Raw genomic sequence first — 21925 nt, forward strand, 5'->3', positions numbered from 1 at the left:
TATATAGAGAGAGAGAGACTATTAAGCGAGACAATTGGAACATAAGTCAATGTATGAGCTAGAAAACTTGATTTTTTGGTTTCATTGTGCTTACCAAATAGTCTGAGTTTCACATTTCAAGTCAGCTTTTCGTGAAGTGGACGAGTTCAAAATCAAGTAAAATTTTGGGAAGATGGTCTCCACGGTATAGGCAACTCGATGCATGGTTGGATCATCTAACACGATATCCATGTGAGCCTCATAAACAGGATTAGAAATGGGGACTAAGTCTAGCATAGTTGGAAAAAGATACTCCAGTTAAGTATCTCAACCACAAATCAACAAAGAATAGCAGTCCTTCCCAGGGGCAGAGCCGGGATTTTGCTCATGTGGGGCAGTCAAGAGTGAAAAAAATAGTTGTGAGGGCAATTAAGAGTAGAAATTTTTTTTTGTGGGGGCAATAGTGACAGATTACTTTATCCGCCGTTAAAACCTGTCGTAATAGCACATTAATCCATAGAATTTGAAAACTCTTGTGGGACTTGCCCCTACAGCACCCACTCTAAATCCCCCCCTGGTCCTTTCCTCTAGGAGGACACTTGGAAATGGTAAAAGTACATAGTTTCTCTTGCATAGAAGACTGCATAGGGGAATTATAGATCTTGCAAGAGGATCTAAACAGAAGAGTGGTTAGAGAGAATAAGATGATAGAGAAAAGGATATATGCTGATAACTTCAGCATGTGTAGTGAGATACCCTTATTACGTCAATTTCAAGAGGAAACGAACTCGATTGCAAGTAAAAGAAGAGCATAGTGTGCTAAGAATTGTGCAGTCACTTCTCTATGAGCGCTACAAACTATACCCTTAAGAGATGATGAAAAGGCGGCCATGCTCAGATCAAGTAGGTTTGCAATACAACAACAACAAAGCCCTATTCCAAGGATTTCGGGTTGGCTAAACGAATTTTGATCCTCCATTCCACACTGGCCAAAGCCAAGTCTTCTGATATTGAGATTTGAGAGTTAGTTCAACTTGTTGAAAGTTCCAAATCATCATCATCATCATTAAAACCTTATCACAAGGATTTGGGGTCGGCGTTAGAAATACCAAATGAAAAGGACTAAGCATGATACACTACCATTGATTAGGAGTTCCAAGCTAATAAGAAAGAATAATCACTAGTATAGTCGGACCATATGGACGAGGAAACAGTAAGAGTATGAAGATGTGGAAATAAGGGATATGTTTTAGGGAAAAACTACATGAAACAAAAAGGAACCTGATGAGTACTAAAATGGTTGGGAGTACCAAACTGCTATCACTAGTGAAGTAGGAACAAATGGAGAACGCAAACTCTGAGTACGATCAGGAGGTGGAAGACAAGGAAGATGTTTGAGGAACCAAAACTATGCATAAGAATCATTTTAGAAAATGGCGCTTAGTACTTACATTTTGCTTGTCAATCTAGAGGAGAGGTAATAAATTAAGGACCCAAAAAACATGCTAACTATTGTGAACATAGACAAAACAAATAAGATGTTCAGGATTTGAATTCCAATTTCTGCCTAGGTTTTGGTCCACATCGGAACTGAAATATAAATAGAAGTCTTACCCAAAAATTCAATATTTTGGACAAGTCATAAATGGTATGATATCATAAGTAATGATTTCAGTAATGGTGACAATATATTATCCCTTCCTCTTCCTATAATCTCTATAAAAGTAAAGAAAAAAAAACTTAATTATTGACCTTTATTAATATAAGAATAATCTACCACTCCCTCTTCTGGTTTTGAATAGTGGATGGAATTTAAGAATAACAGAATTCTATTTCGGCCAAGCTCAAAAACGAAATTTCTTCCAGAAATTTCAAAACTTTTGGCGAAATGTGAAACCATGCAACATGGAAAAAGGGGAACAAGTAGTTACAGATGTCAGTCTGTTTTTCCATCAAGCAAGCCTTTTAGTCATGTACAAGAACAAAATCATTGTGAAATAGGAATTTTTTTTTTTTTGGCTAGGCAAACCAGGGGTTATTCATCCTTGTGAAGCTGAATTCAACAGGTTTTGAACCCAGGTATCAACACTCCACAGAATTTACCAACTTGTCTAAGTTGGCACCTTCATTGTGGGATGGGAACATGTGTTGCAATAAAATCCTGAGAAACATAAGACTATGACCCACACCCAAGATTTCTATCTGCTGTCCCGATCATAATTTTCCTACTTCCAGAGAGGTAAAGACTTTTGGCCCCATTGTGGGAACCTCTATCCTAAAATCAGAGAATAGGCTTGTGCAACAGAAAATACAACAAACTCATTAATAAACATATTGTAACGATGACCAGCAGAGAGAGAGAGAAATAGCAGCCGAAGACACCAAATTTGCATAGATGGGTGTAAGTAATGCGGCAAAAGACTGACTTGATTGAAAGAATTGGGAACAAGAGCAGATTCCGGTGTGTGGGTGGGGGGTGGAGAGATTAGCAGTGTTTCTAAATAGTTCAAGAAGCGAGAACACCTTGGAGGGGTTTACAGGGGAAAAAATCAACTGGAAAAGACTATCAAAGGGCAGTGAGCAGGATGGAGGGCGAGCAGCATCCTAGGTAGAAGCCCCTCTGCGGGGTTGAACTACTTGATGTGATTCCACAATTTCTAGCAGTGATCCCAGTTAAAGATATAAAATCCATCTAGTTGGTCAATGAGATGCAACTTAATGTTTAAGATTGATAGAAGCACTTAGTTGTTTTAGTAACGCCAAATTACAAGAACTACTTGATCAGTAAGAATAGAATGAGAACACATGAAGAATCCACATCCAACTATATCAAGAAGCTGTATGAAAAACACATAAAACAATATACTTTTGTTAACCAAGCAACTACTCCAAAAGACCGATCTGTTGGAGAAGGGGAGAACTATGAATATAAGAGGGTCATGGGGCTTAACTAGGGTATGACACTCTTGAGAGTGGAGGAAAATATACACTCAACATTCCCCCTCACCCATAAGTGGAAAGATTCGAACCCGTGACCCATACGAACCTTGTGCTTTGATACCATGTTAACTAACCAAGTACTCCAAAAGACCGATCTGATGGGGAAGGTGCACGATACATGAGCATGTGATACCTGGGAGCAAAGGTGGATAACACAACACTAACATATTTTCCTCCACCCTCGAGAGTGTCATACCCCAATTAAGCCTCATGACCCTCTTATATTCATAGTTCTCCCCTTATCCAAGAGATCGATCTTTTGGGGGAAATGGTTGTCAACATGGTATAAGAGCGCTAGGTTCATATAGGTCACGGGTTTGAGTCTCTTCGAAGGAATTTTCCACCCTTATGAGTGAAAAATTCTAATTAGCTTATATGAGCTTTCAAGGATCTAGACTAAGCCAAGGTCATACCACGTTAGAAGACTCATATCGATCACACATGAAAAATTGTCTGAGAAGTGAAGAAGATTGATAATGTCAGCGCAAAAAAGCTAGGTCCAGATGGCAGGGCATTACCGCAAGCTAAGGCACCAAAATACCATGTCTTGAACCAGGAACTAAAAGGGTGAAAACAGCAGACTCATTCTTACCAACCGAGATTAGTGTTCAAAAGGGTTGATACAAAGGATTAATACCAGGAGTGTTACACAACAACAATTCAGGTGCATTAAAAAGGGTAAATTGTGGCCTTTCATAGATTAACAAGATTCAAAACCAGATTTCTACACAATTCAGCTACCCTAGAGCTTCAATAACCAAATATTTACTGGGAAGGAGCTTTTAGTACATCTTCTGTCAAGATTCATACAGATTCAATAACCAAGTAGTAATTTTTGTTAAAAAATAAAAAAGAGGAAATAAGAAGTCCTGACTGAGGCAATTGGTTCTCCAAGAAACTAGATATTTAAACATTATTTGCTCTGTAATACAACACCAAATTTGCAAATCTCCATGGTTGGTCCTAAAAATAATCAAATTAAATCTAGAAAATGAAATGAGGCACAAAGATGCTCTAATTTTACCAAAAAAATTGGGGAGAATCAATGATTCTGAGTCTCATTAGAACTAATCTGAAACAAAGCAGCCCACCAAATGAACCAAACAGATTGGGGTGTAAAGTCTCTGTATGTGGTGATACCAGATCCAAATCAATAAAGATAGAGTTATAAACAATCCATCATCCTTTGATCAAAAGACTAAGAAATAACAAAATCTTAAAATATATAAATAAATAAATAAAAACACATATTTAAGGTCCTTCTCATGTTCAACAACCTACCCAGATGCGCATTTGGTCACATTCCACATAAATATAGAGTTATAAACAATAAGAAAGGAGAGAAAACGAGATATAATTCAACAAGATCCCAAAAATCACATTTTGTAGCCATGTAACCAACTCAAATCTATAGAAAGTGGAAGGAAACATACATCATCACTATACCCATAAAACGATACACCTTCCCGTATACATACATACACATCAGATACATCTTTTTAATGTATAATCCACCGTTGATCGGTGCTTGATGACGATTCTCCTATTACTCCTTTAGTTAGAATATCAGAAAGAGAGAGAGAGAGAGAGAGAGAGAGAGAGATTAAAAAAGAAATAGGTTCTGAATGAAAAGTCTAATACAAGTATACTGCCTGGCTCCAATCTGTCTGCCTTTCTACGCTAAGGTGACGATGTGCAGAGCTACATTGTACCCCTCATTTGAAAATGCACAAAAACCGCCACTGATTCACAAATGGTTCTTCTTTTTGGAATATGGACAGCTTTGTCATTGCTGATAATGGAGAAGGGGATGTCCTCATGAGCCATTCCCGAGCCAAGCCAAGCCAAACTCCACCTCTCTCTCCCTCTCTCCCTCTCTCTGTACCCTTAAAAACGAAACAAAAAGCTAAACAGACAGAGAGAGAGAGAGAGAGGGAGAGAGAGAAAAACGAAACAAAAAACTTAACAGAGGGAGATTCAGCGAGAGAGAGAGAGAGAGAGAGAGTTTTATATAGGAGAGGGTGGCATTGTGGGTGGTGTGTCGTACCAGAAAACGGAACAAAGATAAAGTTGAAAGAGGCATTTCACCGGCCAAACACTCAAAGCGTGCTAAACATCCTCCCAACTATTAATCATATTTTATAGGGTATTTTAGATATACACCCTATAAAGTTAGTGATATTATATTTTTATCCCTTATAAAATTCAATATTAGCTTTTACCACCTTACTAAGTCAACGTTGCTTTTTCTGGATGATTTAAGAGATTTTGATTTTTCTGAATTTTGATTTAGTAATTGAAAGGGTTTGAAAAGCATTTAAAAAAGAAAAATCAAAATTTCACTGTTGAATTAACAAGCAAATGTAACGTTGACTTCCTGTTAAGGGAGGTAAATCCAATATCACCAATTTTATAGGGATGTTTTTAAAATATCATATTTTATGTTTAAAGAAAATTAGAGTTAATTGAATAATAAATATAATTTTTCATGATGCCCATCTATTTTTATTAAGTAAGAATAAGAATAATACGTGGACTACAATCTTCTTTGTTTATGGAAAATGTATAACTAATTTCATTCGACAATATGCTGGCATCGTTGAGAGAATCATTGATTGTTTATATTGTATCTCGAGGAAATCTATGGTTCTCTCAGCACTAACACGTTAGTGCAATGTTGAACGTAATGCCGAAGGAAGTTAACTTAGAATGACTCTTTGTTTAAAAGTGATAATGTGCTTAATAATGTGCTAATGCAATGAACTTTGAATAATTATATCCCAAGGCTTTTCTTGTATTTCTCTTCAATGTATCAAATGAATCGAGATCATATGCACCCAAGGTGGAGGATTGAAGTTCTCCTCCCATGCCTCAATACATGCCACGCAACCCACAATTCAAGGAAAATTTTAAAAAATAAATAAAATATTAATCCCTTGAATTATGATTTATGTGCCATGTATTGAAGAGATTTTTAATCTACCACCTTAGGTGTCATATCAAATGTATGCCTATTTACTTCAAAGTAGCATCCAAGGATAAATTTAAATGTAACCTTATAATAAAACATATACAATCCAAATACAAGTTGGACATCATTAGAAAGTAACCAAATAGGAATATATCTACATCAATCCTCTTTGGATTGGGAAGATCACATGGACATACAACCAAGTGCATTGAATGCTAAATAGACGATTTGACCTGAAGTCCGTAAAAGAATTAAAAAAAAAAAATTTAATCTCAAACAAGACAATTAATCGTCGAAATTATTTAAAAGTGCAAAGTTACTCGACGAATAAAACATTTCCATGGAACTTGACAGAGAGGAGGCAATTATTAAAAGATGTTCATGTAATAAAATCTCAAAAAAGTGACAACTATCATCACACGATCATTGAACATAGCAAAACTGATGATATTATCAATTATTACATTATCCCATCCAAATGCCTATAACAACAATGCGTGTGAAGTTCTTCAGTCCCAAGTTAATATTTTATTAAAATAGAAAATTAACTTAAATGTTAAATTTTATTTATGGGCTTCATGTTAGAGTTTAAGAAGTTATTAAAGAAAAAGAATGTATCTCAGAGGATTTTCTCCCCTCTCTCCTCCCTCAAGTAACCTAGTTTTTCAACTTTGATGAGAAAAAATTTACAAAACTCATCTTGAGAAAGTTTGTGAAAGATCGTAAAATACAAAATAACTTCAAAAATCATTTTCATTAATTTTATCGACGATCTTACAAAGAAATCATATGCAATTCTGGATTATTTTCAGCAATTAGAAGTCAAAAATTGTAAGGATAGCAAATTCACAAACTTAAAAAAATTAATAATAATAATAATAAATAAATAAAAATAATTCCAATGAAAATAGAATCCACAATAGTTTATTTTCTAAAACAATAAAACGCGTTTGGCCAACACCAACACATGGATATGAAGATCCATTGGTCCCATATCCATCCCAGGCTATAAAATTGTTGTCGGAAACGTGGCATTTCTACCAAGATTACATACCTCTTATCCATCAACACACGTTATATAATTATATTTATATAGATTGTTATATAATTTAATTTTCCATGACAGCTATTAAATATAAAAAATATATATATGGATAGGTAGATGGGTATTATTTAAATAAAACTTTTATTATAATGTTTTTATCAGATTGGCAGCCACCCTTTTTGACAAGAAGGCCATAATGTGCCTTAAACGTCACTATTTCTCTTCATTCAAAGAAGCCCATCAAATGGTTTCCCAATCAACCAGAAAGCGACATTCCCTTTTCTAGAATCTCAGAACAGAAATGGTCTCCTTAGAGACCCTAACCCCACAATTCTATGGTGATTTTTGTGGCACCCCACCACATTTTGGTGAATATTTGAGATACCCATTTGATTTCAAACTAATGTCATACCCCTTTTGTGTTAAAAAAATATGGACAAATAAATTAAGAATCGAATCGAATCGAAACAAAACACAAATCACACACAGAAATATAAATTTTTACATGGCTCTCTCAAGATTGAAGTACTTTCATGGATCACATCGATTCCAATATGTAAAGAGAAAACTCGCAGTTATAAATTACACATTTTCACCAAAAGAATTAGTGAAATCACGAAAATACCCTTGAAAATTTTCTTGTGGGACTTCGCCCTTGAACCCTTTCACACCCCCAATGAGCTCAGAGTCGAACTTGACTGATGTGAATGTGTGGCTCGATTTCCAGTACGTTCTTGTTGATCAGTATTATCAGACTCCTCAAACCACAACACCATAACCTTGCTCTTCTTTGAAAGAATAACAAAAAAATAATAAAAATTCTTTTATCTTCAACTTAAAGTGGAAAAAAAAAGAGCATATCTTATTCTTTCTCTTCAAAATCCATCATTTTCAACCAATAGTTCAAAAAATTTTACCATCGCCTTTAACCTTAAGACTCTATCTAATTCAACCTTTATTCCTCAAGTAATATTTGACTTTTGGGAAGTAGAAAATAATGGATTTTTGGGTTAAATTTTTTTTAACCCTTGCCTTTGACTTTAAGACTCTATTTGGTTCAGTCTTCATTCCTGGTGCAATATTCGACTTTTGGGAAGTAGAAAATAATGGATTTTTGGATTAAAAAAATAAATGTTTTTCTATCGGATATTAAAGATGGGATCAAATAGGTTAAAATAATTTACCCCTGAAGTTGAAGTATGGGTCATCTAGGGCATTTTATGCAATTCTTCTAGAGTACACTGAGGTCGAGGGGTATGTCATCAGTTTGAAAACCTATAGGGTATCTCATGACCTTTCATGTCCAAATATCCATATTTCTCTCAAACATTTGTATGTTAATGTGTTCTACAACGACATGGATCTCTTTTGGCATATTTACTAACCTTTAAAACATATGGTCTCCAGATAAAACAACATGGGAACCTTGAAAATGACCTCCCCTTAATGCGCTCTTTGTTTCTTTCTACAAACTTTAATAAAAATAATTAACTATGATATTACCCACATAAACAATCAATGTTTCAATCATTAATTATACATCATCAAAGTCTTATCCCAAACTTTAAGGTTATTTGATCGGAGCTTGCTCGTCCATTCAATTTTTTCTAAAATCAAAATTATTTTTTTTTTCAATTGAATTATTTCAAGACATAGGTAAAAGAAAAGAATCATTCATCCTTTTTAATGGATGATATTTTGGTAATTTTAAGAATTTTTGCTACTAGGGAAATTTAGTAATACCCCATATGAAATTGTTGATATTAGGTTTAATCCTACAAAATGCAAGGTTAGGTTTAGCCTCCTAATTGAAAGTTAACACCTCTTTGTGTTGATAATGTCATACCCCCTTTGTGTTGGAAAAATATGGATAAACGAACTAAAAATTGAATCGTCACTAAATACAAATCATACGCAGAAACACATATTTTTATGTGGTTGCCTTAAGATTGAGATACGTCCACGGATTACATCGATTCCACTATATAAAGAGAAAATTTGCAGTTATAGATTACACATTTTCACCAAAAAGATTAGTGAAATCACGAAAATACCCTTGAAAAATTTCTTGTGGGGCTTCACAGTCGAGCCCCCCCTCACACCCCCAGTGAGCTCAGCGTTGAACTCGATTGACATGAATGTGTGGCTTGATTTACAGTACCTTCTTGTTGATTGGTACTATGAGGCTCCTCAAACCACAATACCTCGACCTTGTTCTTCTCTGAAAGACTAACAAAAAATGATCAAAATTCCTTTATCTTCAACCTAAATTGAAAAAAAATAAAAAAAAACATATCTTAATCTTTCTCTTCAAAACCCATCATTTTCAACCAATAGCTCAAAATTTTTTACCATCGAGCAACCTTTATTCCTCGAGCAATATTTGACTTTTGGGAAGTAGAAAATAATGGATTTTTGGGTTAAATTTTTTTTAACCCTTGTCTTTGACCTTAAGACTCAATGTAATTCAACCTTCATTTCTGAAGCAATATTTGACTTTTGGAAAGTAGAAAATAATGGATTTTTGGATTAAAAAAATAAAGGTTTTTCTATCGGATATTAAAGATGGGATCAAATAGGTTAAAAATAATTTACCCCCGAAGTTGAAGTATGGGTTATTTAGGACATTTTATGCAATTCTTCTAGTGTACACTGAGGTCGAGGGGTATGTCATCAGTTTTGAAAACCTATGGGGTATCTCATGACCTTTCATGTCTAAATATCCATATTTCTCTCAAACATTTGTATGTTAATGTGTTCACAACGACATGGATCTCTTTTGGCATATTTACTGACCTTTAAAACATATGGTCTCTAGATAAGACAACATGGGGACCTTGAAAATGACCTCCCCTTAATGCGCCCTTAGTTTCTTTCTACAAACTTTAATAAAATAATTAACTATGATATTACCCACATAAACAATAACTGTTTCGATCATTAATTATACATCATCAAATTCTTATCCCAAAATTTAAGGTTATTTCATTGAAACTTGCTCGTCCATCAAATTTGGTCTAAAATCAATTTTTTTTTCGATTGAATTATCTCAATACATGGGTAAAAGAAAAGATTCATACATCCTTTTTAATAGAGGATATTTTGGTAATTTTGAGAATTTCTGCTACTAGGGCGGCGACAATTTTGCATTATTCCACTTTCAATTAGAAAGGAAGCACTTCTAGAAGTTACCAAATGGAAAATTTTCATGAAGAAACACTTGTTCGTGCTTAAAGTATGAAAATAATCTTCAAAGAATTGTTGAACGAGTACTTAGAAAAGTTGGAGTTAGCTTCTAAAATTATCGAGTTTGATGCAATCTCCTCGTATTAGAAGTTACGAAAAGCACATAGAGACAGACGTGTCATTAGTGGTGTGAATTTGTTGTATTTTTTATTTATTTATGTCATTTCTGAAATACTCCTTTAGACCTACAAATCCTATAAAGTGAATATTTTGGTGGATCCATACACATGACACTTTATTGGTGGCATAATTATTAGATTTGATAAATTTTCTTAGATCTACATATAATATTTGGTTTGAAATTTTTTTTTTTAGTACTCAATTCTAATTTGAATAATGATTTTCTGACTCCCCCATGCTCTCTTGATGTGGCATGTGCTAGCTAGGACCATAGATTTTTTTTTCTTGGGATACACAACTGCACATATGTTTGGGGATGTGTAATTGTGTATCCTGAAGAAAAATCTATGGTTCTAGCACATGCCATGTCAGGAGAGTATGTTAGAGGGTGGGAGTCAGAAAATCACGACTCTTCTAATTTATGTAAATCGCTAATCAAACTATATTTTATAAGTCTAACAAGAAGTGACATAGATACCATGGGTCAGTGGACCCATTTGAATGTCTCAGTAGGCATTTTCAAGGTGAAGACATCAAACTTTTATGTTAACTAAGAAACATCAAATGGGCCTATGACATATATACCTACCTGTCCATGTCTTGCATAACATTAAAAAAAAGTCGTATTTTGATCAAATTGGAAGCATTTTTGTTTCTTATACTAACAATGTATACAATTTCACTGGTAATGGAAGTTTGATCCCCAAAAACCATTGGAAACTATAATTATCTTTTTTTGTATTTTATCTTCAAATGGTATTTTTGACATTTAATACTAAATAGTATGTGTAAGGGTGGGAAATTTCATAATGAAGTTTAAAAGATAAGATTTTGAGATTTAAAAAAAAAAAAAAAAAAAAACTAAATTAGGGGAGACTATATACATTGTAAAAGTCTCAATATTAGTTGGGTTATTTGAGCTTGTTAGGCTGTTAAGTAACATAGGTATGAACCTAAAAAGAAAAAAACATGTAGGGTACCTTTAACAAACCTCATTTCTTAATCGTGGTCGAAAAAAATGAAACAAAACCCACTAAATTAGAATCGGGTACGTTACTTAATCCGTAATCCAACACCCTTTAATAGTATTGTCATGCCCAACTCTAAATGTCGTGAGGTTGAGGAACAGCTGTTTCAACTTTCAAAACACTATATAGCATTCATATCTAATAGGTACACACTTCAGATGAAAGGATTGTTCATATTCAATTAATGTAGGTTGATGTGTTTCCACCCATGTTGGTGGTGGTAAGGTACCAACAAATTTTCTCAGTAGAGTTGAAGTCACCATCCATACTTTTTTTTTTTTTTTTTTTTTTTGTGTTACATGTTTAATTTTAATTATACATCCTGTGAGATTGGTGATATTAAGCTTTCCTCCTTGTTAAATACAAGATTCGCATATTTTCTTGATCAAAAGTCAACGTTCCTTTTTGTTGATAGATTAACAGTGAAATTTTGATTTGATAATTTAAGTTTTTGATGCATCGTTAATTTATCGTAAAAAGGGACATTGACTCATAGACAAAGGTAAATATAATATTGTAACAACTACATCCTTCAACTCCTAAGAGTTAATCCATTAGTATTTGAGAGAAAAGATCTAAATAAGTAAAAAAAATAATGAGAAAATAGGGGTAAACGAACTAAGAAATGAATCAAAACAAAACACAAATCATGCATAAAAACACAAATATTTATGTGATTCTCTTAAGATTGAGATACATTCATATATCACACCGATTCCATTATGAAGGGAAAAAAGGCAATTACAAATTACACATTTTTACCAAAAACGATAAATATAAATATCCCAAGAAACCTAATTAGGATTATACATAATATTAATAAAATTACAAAAATACCCTTGAACAAAATTTCTTGATTATCAGTATCTCCTTATTGACCAGTACTATCAAGATCCACAAACCACAATAAAAATCATAGGTTAAGATAACAAATATCCTTCCTTGAATTAAGGAGTTGGACTCCATTCTAACATAGTAGATTTTTTCTTCCAATAGAAACACAAATTTTTACGTGATTCTCTCAAAATTGTGGTATGTCCACAGATTACACCAATTTCACTATAAAGAAAAAACTCACAGTTACAGATTATACCCTTTCACAAAAAACGATAATATAAATATCCCAGCAAACCTAACTAGGATTATACAAAATATTAATGAAATTATGAAAATACTCTTAAATAAAATTTCTTGATTGACAATACCTCCTTATTGATTAGTACTATCAAGCTCTACGAACCACAACAAAAATCATAGGTTAAGATAACAAATATCCTATCTTGAATGAAGGATTTGGACTCCAACTCTAACTTGGTATATTTCTTTTTCTAATAGAAATACAAATTTTTACCTGATTCCCTTAAGATTGAGGTAGGTCCACATATCACACCAATTCCACTACTAAGTGAAAATTTGTAGTTACAAATTACATCATTTCATCAAAAGAGAGAAATATAAATACCCCAAGAAATATAACTAAGGTTATACATAATATTAGTGAAATTACGAAAAAATCCTTGGGTAAAATTTCTTGATTAATAGCAACTCCTTATTGACTATACTATCAGGCTCTACAAACCACAACAAAAATCATAAGTTAAAGATAACAAATATCCTTCTTTGAATCAAGGAGTTGGACGCCAATTCTAACTTAGTCTAGCCTTGTTTCCTATTTAGGTTTTATTTCTGATTTAAAAATTTTACCATATCAATCATGCACCATGTAATATAGGAATCCCATATGAGAAGATGTGATCTTGAAAGTCGACCTCTAGCTTTGACATGGTTATCTCAACTTTGGATAATTATACGTTAATTTAAGATTATATTGTCCCAATCTCATATTACATTATCCCAACCTCAAATTCCCACATCAAGATTTGTGATATCCCAATTTAAAATCTCTCAAGCTCTATTTTATTGAATGAATGCATTTCAAAGTGTCATATATCCAGTCTATAGATTACATGTTATAGTATGCATCCTCACTTTTTCCATTCAACAAGGACATATGAAGTGCTAAGTTTACCTCTATTTTTATTTTCTTATGTACAAATATGAAATTGTCTTTTGTAGAAGGTTTTTTCTTGTTGTTTAGGTATATATTAACTCGATCACTGCTCTTTAATCTTATTTTCTAAAGATAGTGCTAGAATTCTTGATCTCAAGATGACACTTACAAAATCAATCTGACGATCAAGTTAATTGACAATTCAATTAAAATTTTCTAAAAACTTAAAAAAGTACTTATTTATAGTTTTTAGATCCTTAATCCTAGTGTATGTTAACTTGACCATGTCAGTGCTAATCCTGATAAGCGTCAGAATGGAAAATTCTTTTGAGTCCGACTAACCTTACTAAGTTAGTAAAGATTTCACCTCACCTTGTGGTATCTAAAAATATGATATGATGCTTCAGGATTCTAGAGGACAAAATTCTATGAACTTTTCGGAAAAAAAAAATTCCAAAGAACATTAATTTTCACAGTTGAATTTCTATTTTAAGCTTGGGAGTTATGTGGACAGCTCAAAAGAAATCATTTTTTGAAAATTTTTGTTTGCTTTGTTTTTTAATATGAGATTTTCCATGGAAATTAGAGGGCTGTGGTGTTGGATTGCTAATATGGTAATCCATTTGAGCAAAACGACCCTTAGTTAAGGCTTAAAATCTTTACTAAGTTAGAAAGAAAAATGTTTCTCAATTCTTTTTTATGAGATCTACAAAATGTCAGGTCGCATGCGTCTTCAATTAATCTGGATGACCTCAACCATCATGACACATGTGGGGATTCCCGATTTTTAGAAACTTTGTGCTTGGGGCCTCAAATCCTTCCTGATTTTGTCTATCCCTTGGGACGAATCCATCACTTGTAGTCCACAGGAATATACTTCACCCAGAATCTCCATTATCTCAAACTTGAAATATTTTTCTCTTGCAATCACTAGGTCCATAAAGAAGTGGGCCAAAAATTCATGGACCCATGGGCCGGAAAAGAATATAATAAAACTGTCTTTATCTATGCCGTTGGTATGGCATAGATAGAGGTGAATGTGTGATGAGAGCCATAATTACCCAAGGAGATTTTCTAGGTAAAAAATTCTTCCACTTAATAATCTTAACCATTCGATCCTCTACATCCTTTTGGGAAGTCAACCAATCAACGGTGAATGATCCTGGTAAAATCTCGACTTTTAATTACTTTTAAGATTCGTAATTAGTCTCTTATGAGGTGCATTTATATCTGTTATTCTACTTATAGTGCACAACAAGTGTTTGATAAATGACCTATCTTATCACTCATCCTAACCTACTCCTGTATTAGTTGTTGAAGCCCATGACTCGGTTAGGCCAGGCTTGGTTGGCCCTTGCAAGAGGTAGAGCCGGACCCAATGACTATCGCACAATTGGCTCTGCTCTTGGCCTCTTTTGATTAGTAGTTGTAGGGACTCAGGAACATACCTATGCAGGATGCTAGACCCTCCTATTTGTTTTTCTACAATAAAAATAGGGATTGACTAGTAGCACACCACTCATTACTAGTTGCACCCCATCACTAAAAAATTCCCATGTCCACTTAAAAAATAATTAAAAAATGTTGCACTTTTTTTTTTCTTCTTATTCTCCTTCACCCATGCCCATAGAAATTATTGTTGGTTCAATAAATTTTACAAAGAATACATGGTCGTTTCTAGACCATGTTTACAAAGTTGCACATTTTGGAATCATTTTGCAATAAATACTTTGGTTTCAAAGAGAACACGAGCAAAGTCAATCACGAGAAAAAAAATATAGAGTGTGAGTAGAGATCACAAGCAAAGTAAAGCACGATTAGAGAATACAAAGTTGCAGAAAGATGAATAAGCTTTAAATCTTAAAAAAATTAGGAATTGAAGTGCAATTAGTAGGTTAAAAAAGTGGTTATAAGGAAAAGAAAAAAAAAGGAATTGTTTTAAGGTTAGTGTACAATCAACGATTCGTTGTGTGCAACTAGTTGGTCCCAAAAAATAATTAGGGAAATTTAATACCCCATATGAAATTGTTGATATTAGGTTTAGCCATACAAAATATAAGGTTAGGTTTAGCCTCCTAATCAAAAGTTAACACCTCTTTTTATTAATGAATTGACTGTGAAATTTTCATTCTATTCAAAATGCCCTTAAAAAACTTAAATTTCTTAATGAAAAGCAACGTTGACTTTCGATTAGAGGGTAAATAGTATACCTAATCTTGTATTTTATAAAGAGTAAACCTAATATCACCAATTTCATAGGGGGTATTCCTAAATTACCCAAATAACTATCTACTTCTAGTTTTACCTATTTTTTTCTTAACTCTTAAAAAAAAACTCTAATATGACTTAAGATACGAAGGTACCACCTCAATGAAGTGGTAAAGCTTTTGTGTGACATTAGCAGAACTAGAATTAAAAATCCCGCTTTCATATTGAAAGGTATATAAAAAAGAAGTAATCTACTGACCTTATAACAAACAATTCAAATAACTTACAAAATATATTTTCCTTTTAAATGTGGAAGAGCATTTTCCACGTGTTTGATTGCATTTTTACATGGAAAATGATTTTCCATCTTCCAAAAGTCACATGAAACCTGAATTTCATTTTCCCACGCATACCCATGGAAAAAAGGAAAAATAGAATCCATCCTTATTTTTCTTCCCCAAATCAGAACCCCCCTCCCTCCCTCCCTCCCATAACCACCATCACATTCACCCTCAGTGTCACTGGTCACCGCCCTCCTCTCTCTCTCTCGCCCCCCCATCATCCTACTCTTCTTCTTCTTCCTCATATTTTTTTCCATGATTTTTTCTAGATGAAATCAAATAATAGAATTTGATTTTCCAACCTTACCCATTTTTCACTACTATTTTTTCATGGATTTCAAATTTTATGGAATGTCACTTTCCATGCAATCAAATATATTGAAAGAAAAATTTCCGAATAAAATGAATATTTAGGGATGTTTTCCTCCCAATGATTAGGATCAACTTGACAATGATATATATATTTTTTTTGGAAAGGCTTTTTCCTCATTGATCTCATATGATCCAGGATAGACCAATCACATTAGCCCGCATGTATTGAGGGCATCCCGAATTTACAAAACAACCCTCATAAGATTTCACTTGTCACAAGTTGGAGAGCTCTTGTGAGCAAAAAATTTCTCGACAATAATACCCATACATTCTGACGGACACATGCATATGTATACATTAGATACTCGAACACGTGTGCATCTGTGTAATGATTAGGGTGTTGTTTCTTCTTTCAAGTGTGGAAGAGCTAATAATTGTGATATTATATATATGGAGACAAAAATGCTTTTTAACAATGGAAGAAGCTTATGTCTCACTTAGAAACACCACCAATTAACAACTTTATTTTTTTACTAGCAAGTGGAGTTCATGGGCACACTATGTACGGTTAGTGAAGAAGCTTAGTGCCTTTTCTCTGCTCACACCATGCCCCTTTCAACACAAAAATCAGCACTCAAGAAAGAAGAATTTAAAGAGAAAAAGAAAACCCTCTACTTTCACTTATGTTCCCATAACTTGGATGGAGACAAAGGTGCTCATTCATCAATCAATGAATCAATCACAACCCTTCATCTTTTCCAATTAATGGATAACTCATCTTGAAAGAGTGGGTCCTCCACAACGAACCTTACCAAAGCTTTAAAATTTTTTTTTTTTTTTTGAATAACCCACTTCAATGTAAAGAAACCAATTGCAAATCAAATCTTTCCACCCCTCCACAACATCTCTTCCTTTTGAATCTCCTTTCTTTGGTGTCACACTCATGAAGTAAAGAGAGAACATAATAAGAGAAAAAAAATGAATAATTCTAATAAAGCATGAGAATGATTATCTTTATGGGTGGAACTTGAAATATAGATGCTGTGCGTAGCTATAAAGCAGTTAAAATACTGAAATTCCATCAAATCCTTACAAGAACAAGAAAACAAAAAAGAAAAAAGAGACAGAATCTTCCCTACTACTTTTTTAAGGTTAAAAAAAACAAGAAAAAAAGAGAGAGAGGAAATATTGTTCATTTAAGAGTCTTACAGTATAGTTTAAGACAGACAGTTACTGTTTTATAGTCCCTAAGTTACTTCTAATACCCAAATCTAAGTCCTACAATGATAATTCAGATGGGCTTTTAGTCTTTGTAGCATTTGATGATTCCTTGATCTTATTGGACGATTTGTAAGACTCAAACTTACATGGGTCCGCCTCAATCAACCACTGAACAACCTCGTTCATGGTTGGACGAAGGGAAGGGGCCTCGTAGGTGCAACGGATTGCAATCCGAAGCACCTTTATCATCTCAACCCTGAATGATCCTGACAATCGTTTGTCTAAGACCTCCATAGCTCCTTTGTCCTTCATCTTGCATGACACCCAATAAATAATGTTCTTGCTATCTCCAAACTCCGCTTCCACAGGCTTCTTGCCAGTTATCAGTTCCATGAGTACTACTCCAAAGCTGTAGACATCACACTTCGTTGTTGCCTTAGAAGTGTACGCATACTCTGTCATAAGCAGCAACCAGGATGAATGACAAGAGATTAATCAGGATTATTAATATTGAAGTTCAATGTGTAAAAAAAAAAAACACACACACACACACACAAAAAAATAAAATAAAATAAAATAAAATTAATCGCACACAAAAAACAAGGATTTACATGATTCGGCAGTGTGCCACGTTCATGGATCAAAACAAGAACAATCACTACTTTTTTTTCCTTGGTTTTACAGTCCTAGATATCTCTATTTATAAAATCGGGAGTTGCTAAAACCTGTCTATCTCCCCAAAAATAGAAAAACTCTTTAAGAAAATATTACATAATTCTCTTTTTAGTAACCCTAAAAAATTTGGTTGGGGGCTTGCCCCCAAGCCCTTGGGAAGGGGGGATTGCCCCCGCAACTTTGTGTACCTCCAAGAAAATACAAGACATTTACACAACACAATGAAGGGAAGATCAAATTTAAACGAGATCAAACAGTTGGCATTGCAGACATAACATGATCATAAAGATTAATGAAAAAATGAAAGTTTAAGTGAAAAAATACTTGTTCAAATTATACCTCTAAATTGAATCGAGAACATTGATAACTTAGTTACCTGGGGCCATGTACCCATAAGTTCCGGCGATAACGGTAGTGCATGAGTCCCTTCCTTTTACTTGTAAGACCTTTGCGACACCAAAATCCGCGACCTTAGGCTGATACTCTGCATTGAGAAGGATGTTGGTGGACTTGATGTCTCTGTGAATGATCGGCGGCAATAAGTCGTGGTGGAGGTAGGCCAGACCTTGTGCAATGCCTAGAGCGATATTGTGTCGGGTCGGCCAATCCAAAAGGGTCCTAGACCCTCTATGAAGAGCATCCCACAGATTTCCATTTGGCATGTATTCATATACCAACATATTCAAATCCGAACTCGAGAAATAGCTGTACAACTTGACTATGTTCTTGTGTCTGATGTTCCCTAGTGTTTGGACTTCGGTCGTTAGTTCCTTATCTTGGAACAACTCGTCCTCTGATGATGGGTCTTTTGTCTTTCGAGTCCATAGCTTCTTCACTGCTACCGCTTGTCCAGTGCTCAATTCGATCTTGTACACTGTCCCGGATCCTCCATGTCCCACGATATTCTTATCAATCAGGGCATCGACTATCTCACGTTGGTCAAATGTGATCTTGTGGAAGCTCTTTATGTCATATGAAAAGGATGATGAAGACAAGGTTTCATCCTGTTCTTTCACTCCTCTCTCTTTACTAAACCAACGTTTTAGAAACAACACGAATCCAACAATCACAAGTACCACCGAAATCCCAATTACCCATATGCAATTTAGTCTCTTTTGGCTATAAATTTGTCGACAAACGGGGAAATTTGAATTTGATGAGTTGAGATAGACCGAAACACAGAGTCCTGGATTGCCCAAGAGACTCTCTTTCAATCCCCCTCTAATCAAGGAAAGAGGAACGGGACCCGAAAGGTGATTATACGAAAAGTTGATTGAGTTGGGAAGCAATTCGCAGATGCTTTCAGGGATACTACCTGTTAAGAGATTATTGGAGAGATCGAGAACATTAAGAGATTTCAAGGAAGAAAGCGATTTGGGGAGCGATGAATTCAGCTTGTTATCTTGTAACAACAATAAATTCAGCTTTCTTAGGTTGCCAATTTCAGGAGGGATGGAACCAGAAAGGAAATTTTTACTGAGATCAAGCTTCACGAGATTAACCGCTCCTGAGATTTCAGATGGTATAACACCCGAAATCTTGTTACTCTGAATCAACAACTCCGATAAATTCTTGGCGTTTCCAATCATTTTCGATATGGGACCCTCGAAACGATTGAAACCCAAATCAATGATTGAAGCATGGGGAAGAGCAAGAAGCCCTTCAGGGATCAGTCCCTCTAAACGATTATAACTAACTCGAAACCGAAGAAGAGACTTGCATTTGGCATAATTCTCAGAAATTTCTCCAGTAAACAGATTTTGTAACACACAAAAGTAGAGCAATTTACCTCCTTTGCAAACTTCCTTCGGTAACTCCCCCGATAGACGGTTTTCTGATAAGTCCAAAGCGATCAAATCGGATGATTCTCCAAGATTCGTCGGCACTTCGCCAGTCAGGAAATTGTCATAGAGTGATAATATGGTCAAAGTCTTTGAGCTCCCAATTGCCTTCGGGATTTCTCCGCTAAGGCTGTTGTTATAGAGCTGCAAGACACGAAGATTTGGGAGCTTACAGAGAGACTCTGGTATCTTACCCGTTAAATGATTGACCGATAAATCAAAATCTCTCATTTCTGTCAGATTTCCGAGCTCATCGGGAATTTCACCGCTGAGATGCTGATTATAGTAAAGTTCAAGCTGTTGTAAGTTCTTCAGCTTTCCGATTTCTGATGGAATCCGACCCATGAGGTAATTCCCACTCAATTCAAGGTCGACAAGCGAAGTCATGTTTCCAATCGATGTTGGGATCTGACCATTGATCATGCACGTCGATAAAATCATACTTTTAAGCTTTGTCATCCGAGATATCTCCTCTGGTAGCTTCCACAAATCGAAACCGTCATTCTCATTGAAATTCAGCAACTCAAGATTGGTGAGGTTAGTTATAGACATCGGAAACTTTCCCGTGAAGCGGTTATACGACAAGTCGAGCAATCGAAGAGATTTCATGGATGAGAAATTGGGCAGTGTTCCAGTGAGATACAATAAGCTCATATTAAGCTCTTCTAATAGAGTACAATTGATGATGGTGGTCGGGAAATATCCATGGAGGTTATTATGGCCTAATCGAAGAATACGTAATTTGGGCAGATAAGAGCATACACCATCTGGAAAGTGCCCGGTGAGAGACCATGCAGTGAGATCGATCTTTGTAACATAACCGCGATCGTCACAACCAATTCCGGTGTAGTTGCAATAAGAATTTTGATTGGATACACTGACGTTCCAACTAGACAACGAGTCGCCCGAGAGCGATTGTTTGATGAGAGTGAAGAAATGAGATTGGTTGTTGTTCAAGGTGGCTTGGGAAGAGATATTGAAGGAAGAAAGAAATAACATGAGAAAGATGAGAAAGTATTGGAGACCCATTGAAGAGGAGTTGATGATGGATTGGTTGAAGTGAAGAGGGAGAGAAGAAAGAAGAGGAGAGGTGGTTATGGTGGTTGGTGTAGAGGAGATGAGGAAGAGAGGAAGGCTATAAATGGCTTGGTTGAGGAATCATTGGTGGCAGTAGTACTACTGTTACACTGTGATAATGCAAAAGGGAAAAAAAAAAAAGAAAAAAAAGAAAGACAGAGAAGTGCATATCTTTGCATAAAGAGACTTTAGATTTATACCCACTAATGTTTACAAGGAATAACATCAATATAATCCCTTATACAGATAAGATATTTGGACAAAACGTATCTTCTCCTCAAGATTAGTACATCAGGACCTTACGATTTATGATCAAAGAGAGAGAGAGTACCTCCAAGTGATTTGATTTGAAGTGGAATTATCATACAGATATCTTCCTTGTATAAGAGCTATACGTTAGTTCAAATAATTTTACATTTTTATGTATCTACGAAGCTTCTTTTTTGCATGGCAGTGCTTGATTTCGTCATGCATGTATTTTGAATATTATAATACTCCTAAGTCTAGATCCTGTACTTCAGGGAGTTGAAGTTCTACTAAACTCCCTACAATTGATGGACCCACCCACTCATCAAAAAAGAACCTAATTGGTGATTCGATCAATCGATCCATCATCACGAGGTTTATTTCATAGATTCGAAAGATCAGTGGAAGAAAAAGCTGTTACTGATCATCTAAGAAAAGAAGTTAATTATATGGATGACGATTGTGGGTCCCCCCAAAAATGGTGGGATATGACAGTTGACATGTGTTCCACGTGTTTGGTATACATGAGATGTAGGACACATATCTGGAGGTATGAAAGTTAGGATAAAAGTCTTACACACAATACGATTTAGATTTATATGTA

General features: G+C 34.8%; 1 protein-coding gene across 1 annotated transcript; it reads right to left on the reverse strand.

Annotated features, from left to right (window-relative positions):
• Positions 1 to 17309: 17309 nt before the first annotated feature.
• On the reverse strand, positions 17310 to 21206 carry XIP1 (Leucine-rich repeat transmembrane protein kinase family protein). The gene is made up of 2 exons (XM_086428453.1): positions 18534 to 21206; positions 17310 to 17937 (listed from the first exon to the last, which is right to left on the reverse strand). The coding sequence occupies exons 1-2, from the start codon at positions 21025 to 21027 to the stop codon at positions 17540 to 17542; spliced, it is 2892 nt and encodes a 963-aa protein (XP_086284579.1). The 5' UTR covers positions 21028 to 21206; the 3' UTR covers positions 17310 to 17539.
• Positions 21207 to 21925: the final 719 nt, after the last annotated feature.

The sequence above is a fragment of the Akebia trifoliata genome, chromosome 2, assembly GCF_017979445.1.
Source record: "Akebia trifoliata isolate Shusen 1 chromosome 2, ASM1797944v1, whole genome shotgun sequence".
Classification (NCBI taxonomy): domain Eukaryota; kingdom Viridiplantae; phylum Streptophyta; class Magnoliopsida; order Ranunculales; family Lardizabalaceae; genus Akebia; species Akebia trifoliata.

Coding starts and splice junctions, on each gene's coding strand:
- XIP1 (XM_086428453.1), bottom strand. CDS start 21,027: ATGGGTCTCCAATACTTTCTCATCTTTCTCATGTTATTTCTTTCTTCC. Junction 17,938..18,533: donor TTATGGGTACATGGCCCCAG/GTAACTAAGTTA, acceptor TGCTTATGACAG/AGTATGCGTACACTTCTAAG.